The sequence below is a fragment of the Pipistrellus hanaki genome (assembly GCF_964339955.1).
Source record: "Pipistrellus hanaki genome assembly, chromosome: 18".
Classification (NCBI taxonomy): Eukaryota; Metazoa; Chordata; class Mammalia; order Chiroptera; family Vespertilionidae; genus Pipistrellus; species Pipistrellus hanaki.
This window is the reverse complement of record NC_140520.1, coordinates 13236289-13252295: the sequence shown is the minus strand read 5'-3', so window position 1 is coordinate 13252295 and position 16007 is coordinate 13236289. Positions and strand designations below refer to the sequence as shown.

Below are 16007 nucleotides of genomic sequence, written 5' to 3'. Positions count from 1 at the left end.
TGCGCCCCCCAGGGCCCGGGGAGATAAATTTAGCTCCAGGAAGTTCGGGGGGAACTTTTTCCAAAACTCCACGTCCCCGGGTAGGCGAATCAGAAGCCTTCCCTCTGCTCTCAGCCTCCCCCCAGCCAGCCACCAGGCGGCGCAGGTCCCCGAGTCCCCGGGACCCAGCGAAGAATGGGGGGCGCTGCCTGGGAGCTGGGATAGGTAAGGGTGCGGGCGGAGTATGGGAGGGTCCTGCGGGCTGGAGGTCAGGGCGCCCAGAGAATGGCCGGAAGGATAGGTTTGGGGACGTCCGTCCGGACAGCCTGGAGGCCGCAGAGCCTCAGTTGGGAGTAACAGAGAAAGGGGCTGCGGCTTCTGCCTCTGGAAGGGGAAATATCTCATATGCAAACGTGATGCAAATAAGAGCCTTTGCCTTTGGGGGAGGGGTTGTCTGCGCTCTGGAGCTGGTGAGACCACCACCACTCAGATAATGACATAGAGCCTCCCAAGGTCATTACTATCATAATCTAGTGTAAAGCCGAAATCGGTTTGGCTCGGTGGATAGAGCGTCGGCGTGCGGACTGAAGGGTCCAGGGTTTGATTCCGGTCAGGGGCATGTGCCTTGATTGCGGGCACATCCCCGGTGGGGGGTGTGCAGGAGGCAGCTGATCGATGTTGCTCTCTCACCCATGTTTCTTGCTCTCTGTCCTTCTCCCTCTCTGTAAAAAAATCAATAAAATATATTAAAAAAAAAATAATCCAGTTTATGGAGTGTGGCTCCTCAGACCACTTTGCGGTGGCCTCTCTCCTCCACCTGTCTTTCCTGCACCACCGACGGCCTTATATCCCACGAAATCAGCTGGGAATTCTGGTGTCATGCCCTTCTCCTCCTCAGGCCAGCGTCCTGTGGCCACTGGAGGGTCCCAGGGCACAGAGGGGTAGGGAGATCTTACCTATCCTATGTTGGCCCTCTGTTTCATTCCCTCCCCCTCGCCCCGCCAACCCTCTAGGGAGCTCGCGAGAGCAGTGTGGACACTCAGAGCCTGAGCTCACTGATTGGAGAGCATTGCGGGAAGGGGCTGCGGCGTCTCCTTTTCCCGCTGGAGGAGTGGGAGGCGCAGGCCTGTGTGGACTGGGTGACCACATGGAAGCTGGGGACCCCGTGGGCCAGGGGAGCTTAGGTGTGAGAGGAAGCTGGAAAGCATGGAGTGGGTGCAGAATCTGGGGAGCAGTCCCCTCCCCACTTTTGCGTGCCTGGCCCTGCCCCCCAGGCCACTAGACCATCAGCCCCAGCACCAGTTCAGAAGAGGAAGATCTGTGGGTGCCTACAGAGGGGGGATGAGCTGCCAGCGATAAGAAATAATCTTGAGTCGAAGTACTATGCTGCCACGAAGGAGAATGGTATAGAGTACCGGTAGGTACTCAATATTTGCCAAGTGAATGAATATGCAATATATGCATAGACTGTCTCTATACTGCTCTCCAAGAAACTGGTAACCATGGTTACCTCCAGGGAGGAGAGCCGAGGGCTGGAGGGTCAGTGTAGGAGGGAGTTTTACCTTTTACTATTTCCTTTACTCTAGGCATACAGTACCTTTACAAAAATAAAAATAGCCGAAACCGGTTTGGCTCAGTGGATAGAGCGTCGGTCTGCAGACTGAAAGGTCCCAGGTTCGATTCCGGTCAAATGCATGTACATTGGTTGTGGGCACATCTCCGGTGGGGGTGTGTGTAGGAGGCGGCTGGTCAATGTTTCTCTCTCATTGACGTTTCAGGCTCTCTATCTCTCTCCCTTCCTCTCTGTGAAAAATCAATAAAATATTAAAAAAAAAAAACTTAAAAAAATAAAAATAAATAAAAAAGTAAACCCAGGGGAAAAGGAGTGAACTGGTGCCTGGGAGAAGAAGGCTGGTGCCTGGGAGTTGGGGGAGGGTGCCATACATCATCGCCAGGCCAGTTCCCCAGGAGAGAACGAGGGGGGCAATAACCGGGCCCCCAGAGGGGCCAGGGAATGAGGGTAGAGACCCCAGGAGCGCTTTGTCCTCTAGCTGGCTCTGAGGGTGTAGGGGACTGTGAATGGACATGTCCAAACGCATGAATGAGCGAGAGCAAGACATCGGAAGTAGTTCATGGGTACCTACCGCTGGGAGGGATTCTGGGAAAGCGATTGGTGGTGGCTGCCAGGGGAGGGGAAGCCCATTCACTTCCTCCATGAGCTGGGGACCAGCATCAGCCCAGGGCTTTCTCCAAGACCCACAGAGGCAGGAGCTGGCCAGACCGGGTCTCCTATTGGAGTTCCCACCCTAAGACCCCGCCCCAGCCGGACCCCTCCCTCCCCACAGGCTGGGAGGAGCTGGGCCTTTCCACCCTACCGCTCAGACCCTGTGAGTCAGGAAACCTGGCTTCCGCCTCAGCTCCATCCAGGACAGCCTCCTTCCCTCCCTGCTCAGCCCCCTGGCTCCAAGTCCCTTGTAGTGCTTTTTCTGACCCGCGGAACCTTTAGGCCCAAGGCCTATTTATTATACATACAGCGCAGTGGTTCCCAAACCGAGATGTTAGGGGGCAGCCCATTCCTGGCACTAAGAGGATATGGTAAGATCAACCATCTGGGCTGGTGGGCTCCCTGTGCCAGGCTTGGAGAAGTGCCAGGTCCAGCTGCAGTCTCATTAGCCAGCAGGCCAAGGCCCCTCGCACCAGGGGCCCACCGGGGGTGGGGGCAGGAAACGGAGGCCCAGCGACGAGGCAGGTCTGACACAGATGGCATTGACCCAGGGCTGGATCCACACTTCACTCCCTGTGGGTGGCCCATCCTCGGTCAAATGCAGCTGGCCCTGGGAGTCTCGATGGGGGTTGAGCTTGGCACTAAAGAGAACGGAAAGCTGAGAGAGGGTCTCTGCCGCAGCAGCAGCAGCAGCGGCAGCCAGGCCTCCTGTCTGTCCGTCCTGCCTTGCTCACCTGAAGAGGCGTTTCCCGCTGCCATTAATCCAGCAGCTGCTTGACGCACCAGCAGCACAGGGGGACGTGGGCCGCCGCCCTCAGGGTGCGCTGCAGGCCCTCCCACCTGGTGCCCGTCTGCACAACTGGCACCCGGCGCCCAGCGTCTGGCGGGGCCCCTGGGAGGGAGAACGGTGGCGCCTGGGCGAGGGGCCGTGTCCGGGCCTGCATGTGGGCAGCAGCTCTGAGGAAGGGCGTGGGAGCTGCCCCTGGCACCTTTTATCAACACCGCCCCCCCTCCCCCCGCCCCCGGGCCTCATGACTGCAGGGACAAAGGCCCCAGGGTCTGACACAGGGAAGGTTCTGGGCCTGAGAATGGGCTGAGTCAGCCCCTCTGCGCAGCCATGGAGGAGGGGAGGGGCCGGGAGGAGGAGGAGGAGCTGGCCACTCCATCTTTCATCCTCCACAGCCAGGCCAGCCCCGCTTCCCTCCCTCCAGCCCGGGCCTAGAAACCTTGGGTGCCCTGCCTGGTTGCTGGTACCCCCAGTGGTTGGCACACCTCCCTGCCTCTGCCCCCTGGTGGTTGGCATTCAGTCAGAATCACCAACGGGAGCGCCTTTCCAGGCTCGGGGGCCTGGCCCACTCTGCTCCCCCCATCCCCGCGGGAGCAGGAAGACACAGGCACAGAGAGGAGAGGCTGTTTATTGAGCGGTCACACCCCGGGCAGGGCAGCCTCCTGTCTCCTCTGGAGCGGGCAGGCAGCGGGCAGGCGTGGCGGTCACATGCGGGAGTTCCGTTCTTCGTCTTCATTCTCGAGGAGGTAGGCTGGCCGGTAGGTGGGCTGGCCTCCGGGGCCCAGGTACTTCAGGGCTGGGTTCTGCACCGTGTTCTCCCGGCTCCCCAGGGACGTGTAGCTGGAGCCGGGGGAACAGAGGGCGCGGTGTGTGAGGCAGGCGCTCCCCCTATCTCAGCACCTCCACGTTCCTCCACACCACGCCCTCCCCACGCCCTTACCCTCGGTCATACAGGATACAGTATGGGACAAACAGCTGCCGCAGGAAGTCCCAGATGTCTCTGTAGGTCCAGTCCTGGGAGGGCAGAGTGGGACAAGAGTCACTAATACTGCCCTCTCCAGCTCTGCCCTCTGCTGCCCGGGAGGGGGCCCAGCCGGGGTTCCTCTGCTCCCTTGGCCTCCCAGGGCCTGTTATCTGATTGGCTGGTTCATTTTGCTCTGCGTGAGCCACGCAACGAGAGAGAGAGAAGCCTGCATCCTGTCCCTCTCCACTCCCAGCCCACCCTCCCCTGGCAGGGCAGCTCCAGAGGACAGGAAGGGCTGTGTCTGTGGAAGCCAGCTGACCAGCAGAACTTTCTGCAGCGATGAATGTTCTCTTGCTGCGCTGTCTAATGTGATGGGCACTTCCTCTGTGGCCAGTGTAAATGAAGAACTACTTCTGAATTGTGTTTAGTTCTTAAAACTGAGATATAAGTCACGCGCCACCAAAATTCACCCTTTTAAGATGTCCAATTCAGTCATCTGGCTTCCATGCTTTGAATATAAGCAGATGGCTAACGGTTACCATATTGGACAGCACAGGTCTAAGTCACTGTTCTGTCCGTAGCAAAAAACACAATGGCTCAGTGAATAGAGTGTCGTCGGCCTGCAGACTGAAGGGTCCCAGGTTTGATTCTGATCAAGGGCACCAACTTTGGTTGTGGGCACATCCCCAGTAGGGGGTGTGCAGGAGGCAGCTGATCCGATGTTTCTCTCTCATCAGTGTTTCTAACTCTTTATCCCTCTCCCTTCCTCTCTTTAAAAAATCAATAAAGTAGCCAAAACCGGTTTGGCTCAGTGGTAGAGCATCGGTCTGCGGACTGAAAAGTCCCGGGTTCGATTCCAGTCAAGGGCATGTACATTGATTGTGGGCACATCCCCGGTAGGGGGTGTGCAAGAGGCAGCTGGTTGATGTTTCTCTCATCGACATTTCTAGCTCTCTATCTCTCTCTCTTCCTCTCTGTAAAAATCAATAAAATATATATTTTTTAAAAAATCAATAAAGTATCAATATATTAAAAAAAAAAAAAAAAAAAAAAAAAAAAAAAAAGCACAATGCCTGCCGCTGGATGAGGGCTCAATAAAAATTGGTCAAAAGGCCGAAACCGATTTGGCTCAGTGGTAGAGCATCGGTCTGTGGACTGAAAGATCCCGGGTTCAATTCCGGTCAAGGGCATGTACCTTGGTTGCGGGCACATCCCCGGTAGGGGGTGTGCAAGAGGCAGCTGATCGGTGTTTCTCTCTCATTGATGTTTCTAGCTCTCTATCTCTGTCCCTTCCTCTCTGTAAAAAATTAATGAAATATATTAAAAAAAATACTGAATACCAAAATCACACTTAAAAAAAAAATTGGTCAGAAGGCTGAATGAACAAATGGCACAGTCTTCCTTGGATGACGGGGCCCCTTCCTCCGAGCCCCCGGCTCCCACATCCCTACCTCCGGAAGCCGGGTGAATGCCTGACAGGGGGCACAGACTGAGGGCATTACCAGCAGCGGGTTGATGCGCATGAACGGGGGCCAGCCTGGGTCGGTGGGGCTGAAGGGACGGAGGCTGCAGGAGGCGGGGTCTGTGCGGCGGGTGCCCATCAGGGCGGCCTCCAGCTGGGGGTGCTGTGCCCGCAGCTGGCTCAGGGCCTTCTTCATCTCGCCCTCAGCCTCCAGCACCCGCAGATGGTACCTGAGGAAGGAAGAGGGCGGGGGGGGGGGCGGGGGTGTCACACACGGGCTTCTCCAAACCCCTCTTCCAGCCCAACCCTCAGGCCCCTCCTACCTCTTGATGGTGTCCTGCAGAAACTGCTCCAGCTCAGGGAAAGGGGAGACGGTGCGGATATAGAGGATCTGGAGGGGTTCCTGAGTGTCAGGGCATTTCCTGGGGGAAAGGGGGAGAAAACCACAGGCTGGCCGGCACAGGCAGGGGGGCGCTCTCCCGAGAGCGGGCACTGTTCTCCTCGGCTCCTGGGAGGCACACCCTTCCCTTGTCTTTCCCATCCATCAGAACCTGCTTCCTCCAGGAAGCCCACCCTGATCTCTCACCTCTCCGACCTGGGGCACACACCCCTGTCTCAGGTGGGTAACCTCACCTCCTCAGCAGGCCCAGGCCCTTCCACATGCAGGGCCCCGCAGGTGGCAGATACTCAATAAAAAGGGTGGAATGGAACGGAGAGGTCACTATGACCAACACCCATCCTGACACCGCTTTTCCCTTCTGCTTCTCAGGATGGGGAACTGGAGAACGGGGCACACCAGGTGTCCTGGGATCTTGGGGCCTCGCCCCCAGGGGACAGGCTCACCTCTGCACAGCTGCATGGACGAGGTGCAGGAGGGCCGTGCAGTCCTTGCCCCCGTTGAAGCCCACGCAGAGCTGGCTGAGCTGGTACCGATCCAGGGCGGTCTCAATGGTCTGCAGGGCACTCTCCACCTTCTTCCCTAGAGAAGAGCCTGCCGGACAGGTAGGGAGGAGGCCATTATCCACCCCATGTGACACATATGGCCGTCAAAGGGTAGTTGCAGCCATGATGCCCTTGCTTAAAACCCATATGTTCCCAGTGTTTCTAGGATAAAGTCCAGATTCCTTCATGCTGCCCACGAGGCCGGCAGAGTGCTCCCCGCCTGCCATCCAGCCACATCGCCGCTCAGCGTCTCCCCCTCCGGGATCCTGGTTTCTTCCCTCTCTCCTAAACCTCCTGCTGCTCCCTCTGGACCTCTCTCATGCTGTGTGCTCGGCCCCGCTCCTGGTCTGGCCAAACGCTCCGTACCATGCAGCTTCCACACCACTTGCCCAGAGAAGCCTTCTCTGACCCGGATCGAGGCTGACCTCCTTGCTGTGCAGTCCTACTCACACGGACATCTCACACATAATTATCTGCTTAAAGTTCACCTTTCCTGCTAAACTGCTTGTCCGTGGAGTGGATGTCCGTCTGTCCTATTGCGCTGTCTCCCCAGCACTGAGCACAGTGCTGGTGAAAGCGGGTACGCACTCAATATTTATTGGAAGAATGAGAGAATCGTCGTCATCTTCTACTTTCTCCTGGGTTTTTGGGAGCCTCCAAAGGCCCTGCTTTCCTGAGACCTAGGGTGGCACCCGTGGTTTGGTACCTCTGCCCGCCCCCAGCCCACCCCGGGCCCCTACCTGACTTGGCGAGCTTGTAAACAGCCTCACTGGCCAGCTCCATGGCGTTGGGCACGTAGGGGACCAGTGACCCCGGAGGCAGACGTGCGGCCAGGTAGGCCAGGCATTCCTCCAGGGGCTCTTCTTCCTGCGAATCCAGGGTCACCTTCACCTGGTAGTAGTTGCTGCCCCAGTCAGGGTAGGAACCCAGGCCAAGCCGGCGTCCAAAGTGGGCCTGGGCCTCGGCCAGGATGGGGGCGATAGAGGCCTCGTCGGCGGCCACGTACAGCTCCCGCAGGTGGAACCGAACGGCCGTGTTCTGGAACAGTCCCTTCAGGCCCTCCAGCACCCGCCGCAGCAGCTCCGGGATGCCCGGGAAGAGGTAGACGTTGCGGACGGAGACCAGCGGGTACCTTAAGGGGCGGCCTGTGTGCGGGTCCGTGCCGTAATGCAGGCGGGCGGAGGCGGGCACCAGCGACAGCTTCTCCCAGCCCTGCTTTCCGAAGGCTCTGATGGCGGCCTGCAGCTCGGGGTGTGGCTTGAGCTCCTCCCCAAAGGCCTGGGCTGCCGCCTCAAAGGTCACGTCGTCGTGCGTGGGACCGATGCCCCCCGCCGTGAGGACGTGGGTGAAGCGGCTGGAGAAAGAGGTGATCTCGGCCGCGATGGTGGCCACCTCATCGGGGACCACAGAGACGCGGCACACCTGGACCCCCAGGGAGCGCAGTGTCCGGCACAGGAAGTAGGTGTTGGTGTCCTGGGTGTGTCCCTGGGAGGTTGGAGACGGGGAAGAGGAGCGTCAGTGCTGTGGGACCAAGGGCAGAGGGGGCAGGGATGAAAGCTGCATCTGCCTGATGGTGGGGCGCTCCGCTCTCTGGGGGATACCACCTCAGGCTGCCAAGGATTCTGGACTGAGCCCTAGCTGGTTTGGCTCAGTGGAGAGAGCATCGGCCTGCGGACTGAAGGGTCCCAGGTTCGATTCCGGCCAAGGGCACATGCCTGGGTTGTGGGCTCGATCCCCAATAGGAGGCATGCAGGAGGCAGCTGATCAATGATTCTCTCTCATCGTTGATGTTTCTTTCTCTCTATCCCGCTCTGAAATCAATAAAGAAATATATTTTTTTTAAAAGAAAAGAATTCTGGACTGAGCCCCAGAGCGAGAAGATCCACGTGAACGGAGTCAGGGATGCTGTGCTATATCGTGGGCCTCCTCCTCCGCACTGTGACCTTGACCTCATCTATGTTTATGAACTCCACGATCAATGCCATGTGACAACTGCTCTACTCCCTCACCCACCCAGATGGTCTCAGTCCCCTGGCGTCAAATGCCCATTGGGCACCTTCCCCCTCACCCTGGCTGTTAACAGCATCCCCAGACACTGTCCGCAGCCAGTCAGGCCCTTTATGCTGTCAACTCCACTCCTGAACTATGTCCCCATCTGCTCTCTCCTCTCTGTCCCAACTGCCACTGAGCAGGTCTTTGGCACCTTTCACCTGAATAGTTGCAACAGCCTCCTGGCCAGGCTCCCGGCTCCAGCCACAGTGCTCTGCCTGTGCCTCCTGCATAGCCTTCCTAATGTGCTTCTGCGATTGCATCACTCTTGGACTCAAAAGCCGTTTGTTGTTTCCAACCACACTCAGAATAAAGTTCAAATTCTTCTGCGGAATATTTGAGGCTGTCTATGGTATGTATGCACTCTTCTTGCCCAGCCCCATCTCCACTGTTGTGCCACAGAGGTTAGTGGTTAAGTGGTTGCTCTGGAGTGAAAATCAAGTCCATTTAGCACTTCCTAGCTGTGTTACTTTGGGTGAGTTTCTCAACCTCTCTGAGCCTTAGTCTCATAATGTATTAATTAAGACTTCTAGCCCTGACCGGTTTGGCTCAGTGGGATATAGAGCGTTGGCCTGTGGACTCAGGGGTCCTGGGTTTGATTCCGGTCAAGGGCACATGCCCGGGTTGTGGGCTCACTCCCCAGTAGGGGGCTTGCAGGAGGCAGCTGGTCGGTGATTCTCCCTCATCATTGATGTTTCTATTTCTCTCTCCCTTCCTTTTTGATATCAATATATCAAGGGCCCAAGTCAGTTTGGCTCAGTGGATACTGAAATCATTGATGTTTCTATCTCTCTCTCCCTGTTCCTTCCTCTCTGAAATCAATAAAAATATGTTAAAAGATGACTTCTATAAAAGTACCAATGTCATGGGGTTGTTGTGAGGATTAGTAAAATCACATATATGATGTAATAAGCTTACTGCCAGGTCCCAGTAAGCATTCAAAAAATATAGGGATCACTATTACTATTACAAACCTGATGCCTACCACGACTTCCCTGATTATTCAGAAGGGATTTCTCTCTTCCCGTACTTTCCTTCTATCCCACCCACTCTACTGTGTGCCTTGGCTCATTCCTCGATTAGGTTGGATTTAACTTTTAAAAAATGCCTGCACCTCTACCTCCTTTCCATGCAGACTCCTTGTCATTTCTGTAAAGCTCCGCATCCCCATTCCATACTGCTAGGCAAACTGTGGAAACTTTGTTGTAAGCTTTTCAACGGAATAATTCATTGAAAGAACAAGAGTCACTTTTCCTCCACCACTCTGGACTCACTCCAGAATCCTAGGGCAGCAAGGGGACCCCACCCTGGTTCACCCTCCTTCAACACAACGTGGAGCGGACTCTTAAGGACAGGACGACGCCCCGCCCTCCCCACCCTCTGCTGTCCCAGACACACCTTGAGGATCTCATCTCCAACAATGATGATGCCCGCCGTCACGCTGCGCCCTGGGGGAGGTGCAGGGGCCCTAGATGCCATGGTCCTGCCTCCTCTGCCCCTCTGCAAGGCCCTCCAGTAGCCACCCAGACCCCCAAACAGGGGGCGCAAGCACGGGAGTACCGCCAGATCTAAAGAGCACGGGGGGCCATAGGCTGGGAACAGGGGGTCCGGGGTCGAGGCAACCTGGAGGAGCCAGAAAGGAAAATGGGGGAGAGCAGGAGGGCATGGTCTTCCTCACCAGGCCCTTGGCAACGGACTCCTTTATTCCTGCCTCTTTCTTAAACATGTTCTCAAAATCCAGCCCATGCCTCTTTTAAATGTTTTCTAAGCTTGGCTCTAGAGTCTAGTCTTAAAATGTCCTGCTCCAGCTACCACTTTAAAGATCTTGTGTCTGCCGAGCTCGGTTCCTCGGGTCTGCTCTATCTTGGACACCTACACCTTTAAATGTCTCTTCTCTTTGGGGCGCCTGTCCCTTTAAATGTCTGCTCCTGGGACTTGGGCTCTTTAAATTCTTCCCTTCCTCCACCCGAACCACAACTCAGCCGTCTTCTTCTCCAGGCTTCCGCACCCTTTCTAGCCCGAACCCCACCTCTTCCCACCGCTCTTCTGACAGCTGAATTCTCTCAGGTTCTCACCTGCTCCAGCCCCTTCAGCTGGTCTTTCCCTCTCTCCTCTCCTCTTGTCCCAGGACAGCTTCCGTACTCACAGTCCCACCTCGGAGCCACACTTAGCTCGTTTTAATTGGTCCTTTAGGCGGTCGCTCAGACTATCGTCACGTGTTCATTGGTGAAGTCGACTGTCACTCGCGAGCCTTAGCCAGCGGGCGGGAGCAGTGCTGGGTTGTTATTAGCGACAACCACGTGGTCACCCTTTGCCCGGAAACGTGGAGGCCGAGCCCAGGGGGTGGTGGCGGGGATGAGGAGGGCGGGACTGAGGGGCAGGGCGGGACTGAGGGGCAGGGCGGGAGGGCTGGGGTGCGAAAGGAGTTGTGGTTGGAGAGGCTCTAAGGATTTTGAGGTGCTTTCTGCTGTTAGAAATAAAGGGAGTCTTGACCTTTGTTTTGTATTCAGATTCTCGTGTGCACAGCTGTTTTCATTAGCCATAACCCTGTTATTGGCTAAAGGTCAGAGCTGCTACCGATGTTTGAAGGGATGTTATATTATAGCAGCCGGAGGGACAACAAGAACAATGGTTAGCATTGCCTGTGAGGTAGGAAGATCTTAGAATGTGGAGCGGACGTTTTAGTGTGTAGAACTTTCATTTGTCTCTGATATAAACAATGAAGCTAATTATTTAAGCCTCATTGACAAGACAGAGCTTGCTCCAGATGGTGCTTGGTTTAAGCATCACCTGTTATTGCTCTTGCAAGTACAGTGATGGCAGCGACTAGGGAGTGCCATGTGTCCACGCTGTACTAAGTCTCCTTACTCGCATTCAACTGCCTATGGTCTAACAGTGTTCATCAAATCCTAATGTTCTTGCTATTCATCTGAATGATCTTGGGTGGGGTTCTCGGTCATGAGGATGCTACTGGTCTGTGGACTTTTTTTGTATAATGTTTAGAATCCATTCATCATTTGGAAGCCTGCTGAACCACACCTGGCTGGCCTCATATGATTCCTAAAAACCCTTTAAGACAGATATGATGTCTGTTTTACAGATGGGCAACAGGCTCAGAAAGGTGAGGGGATGCCACACAAATAAAGTGGATGGTAGAAGCAAGCTTCTAGACCATTTTTTCTCAAGAAAACTCTCAAAAAATAAAGTGCCCCCCCCCCAAGCCCTACTTGCCTAACGACATAAGCCATGTGCTTTATTATCTTGATGATTAATAAAGGTCATATTTTGGAGGTAACCCCCCAAAAAAAACAACACAACCCATTCAAACATCAGCTCTGGTCCAATCATTCATCAGTGGCTTCTCAAGCTAAGCAGGCACCACAATCACCTGGAAATCTTGTTTAAATGTTGCCGTTGTTTATGATTCAGTGAAGTCTAGGGTGGAGCCCAAGAATGCAAATTTCTAATGAGTTTCCAGATGATGTTGATGCTTCGGGTCCAGGGACTACACTGGTACTACTGCTCTTGGAACAAACAGATGGAAGACAGGGAAAAGGTGGTAATTATCTCCCTTACTTAGTACTGTTATTTTTAAAAGTATGATTTAGTGAAATGTTTTCCTTACAGTTAGTTGCCTGTTTTCTCAAAGTTAGTGCTGTAACTACCTGCATAGGAATGCTTGAAATCCCCACATCCAGGCCACACTCCAGGCCAATTAAGTCAACACCTTTAGGAACGATTTACAAATCAGTCCTTTTAAAGCTACCCAGGGGATTCCAATGCTCAGCCATAGTGAGAATTACTGAAAACCCCCAACCAGTGTGCAGTGAAGAGGCCATACGGGTGCCGGAGCTAGGCTAGGCAGGAACGGAGCCACTACCAGCCTCCGGCTGACGGCCGCCCCCTCCCCGTGTGCCCTTCACACACTGGGACCATATTCAAGGCGGCGTCCCTGTCTGTGGGAAACAGTTCCCTTGTCTAGATGAGATGATGTTATCCCTATACAACCTCTACCTTTGGCCAGTAGTTAAATCAAAATATATTTCAGTCCATGTTTGACAGCATGTCTACTTTTAAGATTAGATTAAAAACCAGTTACCTGTTGAAATAAACCTCATTATCAGCAAAGCTGAGCTTCATTATCTAACTGAAGGGCATATAATTAGAACCATATATTGAATGTGATGCTCAGCCTGAGAGGGGGGAAAAAACCTTGACAAGCAGAGAACTAGATTATAAAAAAAATTCCTCTTTAATCAAGGTTTTTAACACGAAATAAGAGTTCTTGAATAAAATGGAAAGTTTCCAATACATTGAAACATAAATCCCCATACGTACACCTGGCAGGAAAAAAACAAAACAGCAAATTTACACAATCCCTGTTACAGCCGTGGTCTCATTCTTAGATGCTTCCTCCATCTGCCACGTGTGTCCTGCTGGGTGCAGAACTCATCATGGTTTCAGGGGTCACACTCAGCTGGGGCTGCAGCCCTGAGCACTCCTCTGGCTGGCCGTGCTGCGGCTGGCTCTGCTTAAGTCGCAAAGCAGTCACCAGCACATTTCAAACAGTGTATTTTAAACATCCTTTAAATAGCAAAGTGAGAAACAAGAAGGCAACAATGTTATCAGAAAGCTGTTAGCAAGTGAGGACAGCTGAGTAGAGCTAGAGGCTGGAAAGTGGCTCCCAGCTTCATTACTTTGGCTTCTTGGGCAGCGGCCTCCGGAACAGCAAGATGTGAGGTTCTGAAAGAGCGAGTGAAATCTAAGAGACAAGCTAACACTGTCTATGCACCCTCTACAGGGTACCCCACTCCCATTTCCCAGCTATCACCCACTCGGACCCTGATAACTAAATTGAGACTTAAGCATATGACTTTAGAAGCAGACCCATCAGCCTGGCCTGCCAGCCAAGTATACAATTGTTAATATCAGTTATTCTGCTGTTTGTGAAGCCCAGGGTGTCCTTTATCAGTTTTGCTTGACAGCTCGGTGTCTGGTGTCTTATCAGGAAATATATTTTCTGTGGCTTATTTGGAACACATCCAAGAATTCTTTCTGATGGATAATGAGGTAGGGACCATAATCTCTCCCAGAGTATATGTGGCCTTAAAAAGAGAGTACCCTCCAATGGTATATGTACAAAGATAATAATTTAATAAAAAAAAAAAAAAGAGAGAGAATACCCTCTGAGTGAATTAGATACTAAAGGTTTTTCAGGAACGGCTTGTCTCTGTACTTCCTATATACGTCACTCTATTTTTGGCCACTCCAATTTTTCTAGATGACGGGTGGGGTAAGAAACCGGGGCACCACCCCCACCTCCCCCTTATTTCTTTGGGTTATGTGACCTGTCATTTCCTCAGTGAAACAGCCCTACATGGTTCTTTCAGCCATGGCACTAACCTGGTTCATGGATCATATAATGGACCCATCCCTGACTCTGCTGAACACCAAGATTCCTCCATTCAGATTCAGACATCAAATGGGTTTTAGGGACGAGCTTGGCTATGTCCTTGGGCAACATGACATGCCTGTAACAGAAACATGGGAAGGCAGGGAATTTGTCAGTACTGGGTACAGTCTGTTAGGCAAGTGCCTACATACAAAGCAAGAGACAAAAGAAAAAAACCAGTTTCTGATGGCAGGGAGTTCATCTTATTGTGGGATACAGGCAGCTAGAAATAAAGGCCAACTTGGCCTTTAAAATCTATTCTTCACTTTCTTAACTCTGAAGGGATGTGCCATGAGACTTTCGGGAACCTTCCTGCTTTCCTAACCAAGGATGAGTCTCTTCATGGCCAAGAAATTATTACTCTAACTAGAATTGTGCTAACCCAGGCACACTTTATCATGCTAAATGAAAATGTACTAGTAACAGATTTTTCCCCTAAAGAATCTGTTCTTGTCTGAATGTCTGAAAATAGCTAACTGCCGAACAAGCCCCGGCACGAAGACTGGGTTCAATAACTAATTAGGCAAAAAAACAAAACCCCAAGCCAAAACCCCCCCACCAAAACACAAAAGCTTTTCTTAAACCTAAATGCACTGCAAGCTTACATCTTCAAGGGTGAAACCAGTGCCTCCCCCTCCCTGGCCCTGCCATGTGCTACAAACTCATAATTTTAGTCAGCTCAGTTCAGATGTGGAAGAAAACAGCTGAGGAAAAGGAAGTTAATTGGCCTGGGGTCTTTTCCCCGGACCTGGCAGAAAGACCATTAATGTATCTGTCAGCACAGGCGGAGCTCTCCAGCCAGAGGGTCCAGAGCCCTGTGCCAGACTGGAGAAGAAACACAAGTTTCCATTTCATGGTCTTCGATTGAGAAGACGAGGTACAAACCAGGAAGTTGTTTTAATCATCACACTGAATAGAATTAGTGGAGGGCCGACATTTGTAGAACCCTTCCGATTTTCTACTCTAGAACTGTGAGTTTGGGATGTATCCAGCGTAGACTCTGTAGAAATTCCCTTCTTCACCATCCTTGGCAAGTCGTAAGTGCTGCCATCACAATCTGTATCTATATCACACCAATTATCAGCTTCTCTCTGAAGTCCGTCAGTATCTCCACGGATTATTTTAGGCTTGTTGAAAGCAGACACCATGCTTTTACCCTTGAGCTTTAGTAGAACCTATAAACACCCCATTATTGTTTCCTACACGAACCCCTTTCAAATAGTTGAAGGGTATCGATTGAGTCCATGTTAGGTCTTTTTCTCCATGTTTCTGGCCAGTTTTATTCCATTCCAGGCCCTCGAAGCCCCACCTCCTTAATATAAGCCGAACCACCACGCCCCCCTTTTCAGGAATTAATGGGGGACACTCGCTCTGTATTGAAGACCCGAGGAAAATTGGAGCTCCGCCTTTACCACTTTTCCCCAGTAGGTTCCGTATGTTATGGCGTTGCCGCGATACTAGCTGTTCTTAAGAAGGCAAGTCCAACGTGCTCAGTGAAGTTTAGAATGGCTCTGGAACCCCAAGGGGCGAAGGTGGGCTGCAGGCGAACGCTCTAAACCACGCCCACCTCCCCTTCCCCCCGCCCCCCAAGAGGGCTTGCACCGAATTCCGTAGTTACTTTTACACCCGTCGCCTACCTCCGCGCATGCGCGTTACGCTCTCAACCACCCGCCACCCCGTCCCGTTAATCTGCTGCGCACGCGCCCATTCCGTCTTTTCCGTAGTCCTCGTTACTAACTCCCCCCTCGTTATGGCCCCCACGCCGGCACTAACCGGTACTCGAACTCCTCGTCGTCGTATTTGTCCGAATAGTAAATCTGTTTGTGCGACATGATCGCTCCGCCTGAGATCGTCAGCCCCGCGCCGCCAACCTCCAAACAACTCCCAGCAGCACGCGTTCCCACCCACTTTGGCCTCACTTTCAAACACGCCGCCTGCGCTTCCTATTGGCCCCTCCGATTTAAGGCGGGACAACTCCGTCTCCAAGCCTCCTATTGGCTTATATTTGCTTCTCGTCGAGTCCCTATTGGAGCGCGCTCGTTACGTTTCTCAAGGGCGAGCTTAGGTAAAAAAATAGGCCTCTCATTGGCTAGAACCGCTTCTGTGCGCGTTCCCGCAGTGCCATTGGCTGACCCAGGAAAGTGGGAC

General features: G+C 53.2%; 2 protein-coding genes across 2 annotated transcripts; both read right to left on the bottom strand.

The window, feature by feature from the left end:
- Nucleotides 1-3587: 3587 nt before the first annotated feature.
- FLAD1 (flavin adenine dinucleotide synthetase 1) lies at nt 3588-10560 on the bottom strand. The gene is made up of 8 exons (XM_084866872.1): nt 10483-10560; nt 9806-10030; nt 7099-7843; nt 6260-6407; nt 5740-5838; nt 5457-5646; nt 3931-4004; nt 3588-3830 (listed from the first exon to the last, which is right to left on the bottom strand). Exons 2-8 carry the CDS (start codon nt 9884-9886, stop codon nt 3695-3697), a joined length of 1473 nt encoding a protein of 490 aa, XP_084722998.1. The 5' UTR covers nt 9887-10030; nt 10483-10560; the 3' UTR covers nt 3588-3694.
- A 2076-nt stretch (nt 10561-12636) lies between these two features.
- Nucleotides 12637-15788, bottom strand: CKS1B (CDC28 protein kinase regulatory subunit 1B). The gene is made up of 3 exons (XM_084866939.1): nt 15633-15788; nt 13811-13938; nt 12637-13150 (listed from the first exon to the last, which is right to left on the bottom strand). Exons 1-3 carry the CDS (start codon nt 15689-15691, stop codon nt 13101-13103), a joined length of 237 nt encoding a protein of 78 aa, XP_084723065.1. The 5' UTR covers nt 15692-15788; the 3' UTR covers nt 12637-13100.
- Between the last annotated feature and the right edge of the window lie 219 nt (nt 15789-16007).